The sequence below is a fragment of the Triticum dicoccoides genome, chromosome 6A (genome assembly GCF_002162155.2).
Source record: "Triticum dicoccoides isolate Atlit2015 ecotype Zavitan chromosome 6A, WEW_v2.0, whole genome shotgun sequence".
Classification (NCBI taxonomy): Eukaryota; Viridiplantae; Streptophyta; class Magnoliopsida; order Poales; family Poaceae; genus Triticum; species Triticum dicoccoides.
The window spans coordinates 192822845-192826772 of record NC_041390.1 but is presented as its reverse complement, the minus strand read 5'-3'; the positions used below and the strand labels follow the sequence as shown (position 1 = coordinate 192826772).

The 3928-nt window shown below is 45.1% G+C and overlaps 1 protein-coding gene across 1 annotated transcript in view; it reads left to right on the top strand.

The window, feature by feature from the left end:
* The window catches only part of LOC119316563 (cyclase-like protein 1), a 6199-nt gene extending 4875 nt beyond the window's left edge, over positions 1-1324 (top strand). Inside the window, exons 5-6 of the mRNA XM_037590889.1 lie at positions 613-683; positions 901-1324. Of these exons, the coding sequence (XP_037446786.1) occupies positions 613-683; positions 901-1026 (197 nt within the window). The 3' untranslated portion in view covers positions 1027-1324. The remainder of the gene's footprint in view (positions 1-612; positions 684-900) is intronic.
* Positions 1325-3928: the final 2604 nt, after the last annotated feature.

The window sequence follows — 3928 nt, the reverse complement described above, 5'->3', positions numbered from 1 at the left end:
ATGGTCTGGAATTCGCATGAATCGCCATATTAGGCGGCGATTGGGAGGGGAGGAGGTCTCGACCAGACTATCCCGACCTCACCTAACACAAACAAGCATGTTTTACAGATTAATCTACTTGATGTTATTGTTATTTCTAAATTTGTTCATAATAGTATTTCTTTCCATTTTTTATTAAATTTAGCTCATGACATCAGGTCCAAAATTATTAATAATGTTATTCCTTTAAATTTTATTTTAAATTTCAGAAGGAACTAATAAGTTGAATTAATTTGACTCGGGACCACATCTCATGTTCCAAATAAACATCCTGGAAAAGCATACCCTCAATTGATTCATTGTTTGACATGTTGTTCATTGTTTTGAAGCTGTCGTTCATGTCGAATGACTATTGGCTGTGATTTTAAAGTAGAGGGAGTGGACTTATACATGAAGGATCATGAGAATACTTATCACATTAGAGACTTGTGTTATTGTTTGATCTCCCGTTGCAACGCACGGGCATATTTACTAGTTATATTTTATCAGTTGTATAACCTTTTCGCTTGGTGTATCAAATAAACATATTCCCTTACCTTATTTAGCATAAAAATTAATGTAGCAAATCTGCAGGTCTGGACTATTTATCTGTTGCATCATTTGATCACGCGCGCTCTGCCCATGTGGTCTTCCTAAAAAATGCGGTAAGATGTTAGCTTGCTTCCCTTACCCGAGTGCAAAAAGAAGTAAATAGTGGCTGGCATCAGTTAACCTTGTTGTCCTTTAGTCTGTAGTCATGTAGCCATATGCGGCCTATTCCCCTAATCCACTGACAAAAATACATTCTCAATGAACTTACTTTGCAAGAGATTGTGTTATTGATTGAACTCATTGGTTGACTCACTTACTTTGTTCTGTCAGGATATCATCTTAGTTGAACATCTGAAGCTAGAATACGTCGAGACCGGGTTATACATGTTGCACTGCTTACATCTAAGATTGGTTGGATCTGACGGTTCACCAATCAGGTGCATTCTTATTAAGTGATCACATCATCTCGAAGGCCGCAATCTATCGTGCCCGCTGATGCTACATATATACTCGACCTATGTAATTTAAATGTTGCATATCATGTAAATATGTTTTGTACTATCAATAAAGTATTTCAAACCACAACAAAAGTGTAGCATCACTACAGACAAGTCACAGGTGCAACACAAACGTTGCACGGTACAATAATTCTCTTTATTTCTATAGTTGCACAGCTAAACTTACATTACGCTTATGCCAAATTATGAAATAAGTTCATGGGATAAAATGGCTGCATATGTTGTATTCTTCTTAATTTGGCATAACCTTAATGTAAATTTAACCAAGCTAGTATAGAAACTAGTAAAATTATTGTAGCCACAATGGTGAATATTGTGTGTCTCTCGATGTAACCTTATAATACTTAGAACCCAATGAAATAAGCAACTAGGAGTTGACTTGATCAAATCTTACTACAGATAGCAAGGGAAGATAATAAATTTTGTTACCAAACAATGGCTACATTTGAACCAACCCCCACCAGCTGGGGTGGGGAGTACGTTGGGGCGGTAGCAACAGGAACTATTCATCCACAGTCAACCAACCGGCTATGTCAACTCACCACGTCCCGCCCAAGGGGCTTGATCGATGCAAGTATCAGCTCCATCTACTACGTAGCACGTGTGCGGCGGCAACGAGCATTGTTCATTGAGAGGCAACAAACCGGCTAGGTCGGTCAACTCATGTCTCGGGCGGGTGCTCGATGCAACGCATCGATCAACCGGATTCGGTAAGCAGCGAAGGGGATCGATCGCTCGGGTTTAGTTATAGCAGCGAAGGGATCGATTGGGTTCAGTTAGCAGCGAAGGGATCGATTGGGTTCCGTTAGCGGCGAAGGAATCACTCGGATTCAGTTAGCAGCGAAGGGACCAACCGCTCATGTTCAGTACGTAGTGGGGTCAATCACACGTGTTCAGTACATAGTGCGAGGGATCAATCAATCGCTCACGTTCAGGAAGTGAATGTCTCGCTCGGGTTCAGTTAGCGAACACGGCTCGCACACGCACGCGCGTACGAGAGAAACGCGCAAGCCACTACATCGCTTGGCCCCGACCACCCACCGTATATCGGGAACTCCCAAAAAAATTCCTCGCCTCACTTCTACCATGATTTTTTACGGCATGGAAGGCCCAAAGAATGTCATGAAAGTCCACCTTCGGCCCGCCCAGGAGGAAAAGCCATTTTCTGTCATATTTTTTTGTCACGGAAGTAGGAGCCCACCACACATCGATGATGATACGTGTTTTTGTCACAATTATAGTCATGGAATCACATCCATGACAGAAAAAGTTTCCGCTCGGGCCATAATGTCACGGGAGTGTCTTTTTTTAGTGGTAGGACGTAAGGCTTTTTACCCATCCTAGGACCGGCCTGGACCTGAGTTAAACCACCATGTCACCTTGATCGCTGATGAGACCCCTCCAGAGATACTACCCCTCTACCTTTTCCCAGGACTATGAGTACATCGTAAGATCAGTGATCCATTACTCTTTGAGAATTGGTGCCCGCCATGGGGGCACATGGAGTAAGTCCATGAAGATGATGCCAACTCCCCTGACCTTGACCACCTTTGTCTTTATGCAGAAGGTTTTCTAGTTGAACTTCAGCATCAATCATGAGAAAGTGGTTGCAAGCAACTCGCTAGGGGGCTTGCCACCTTGGATCTGGGGGGAAATCAACCCCATATCCCATACTGAGCTCTTTTATGGCTCCGATGAGCCTTTCTCCTGGATGGTCTTCGTGGTGAAGAAGGCTAAAACTGGGGAGTAGGGGAGATGCAATAAGAAGAAATGCTCAAGGCTATACTTGTTAAAAGGTGCAATGGCATCCATAAATGGGACATTGTCTTTGGAGGTGAACTCGAACACATTAGATGAGGAGGAGCAACTAGAGAAAGAGCGGTGTGAAGTCATTAAGGCCCTGGTGTTCAGGCTTGATGATGCGCTAGAAGGGCAAATCCCCTTCCCTATAGGGGATCTAGAATCTTGGACCTCCATACCATCGTTGAAAGCAAATTTGAGCGGAGCATGTAATCATGTCACTACGGACCAGTGACACCCCCAGCTTCGATACGTGAGGAAGTTTCGGTGAATGGACAAGCCTCTTGCAAAAATCCTTATGGGGGAGGAGCAGGTCTCATCTTGAACCTGGCGCATTTGAGGACCAGAGCTCCTACAACTTGAGCGACATGTTGAATATCCGAAGAAGGTGCCAATCATCCTCATCCTCACACCGGTCCTGACAGATCTCCAACTACTCCAAGTCCTCCCCAGCGACACCGCATCCCTATTGGGGAACGCAGTATTTCAAAATTTTCCTACGATCACGCAAGATCTATCTAGGAGATGCATAGAAACGAGAGGGGAGAGTGTGTCCACGTACCCTCGTAGACCGAAAGCGGAAGCGTTAAGTAACGCGGTTGATGTAGTCGAACGTCTTCGCGATCCAACCTATCAAGTACCGAATGCACGGCACCTCCGCGATCTGCACACGTTCAGCTCGATGACGTCCCTCGTACTCTTGATCCAGTTGAGGCCAAGGGAGATTTTCGTCAGCACAACGACGTGATGACGGTGATGATGAAGTTACTGACGCAGGGTTTCACCTAAGCACTACAACAATATGACCGAGGTGGAATTTATGGAGGGGGGCACCGCACATGGCTAAACAATCAACTTATGTGTCTATGGGGTGCCCCCTCCCCCGTATATAAAGGAGTGGAGGAGGGCAGGGCCGGCCCTCTCTATGGCGCACCCCAAGAGGGATTCCTACTCCTAGTAGGAGTAGGTCCCCCCCTTCCCTAGTTGGAGTAGGAGAAGAAGGAAAGGGGGGAAGGAGAGAAGGAAAGTGGGGTCGGCCC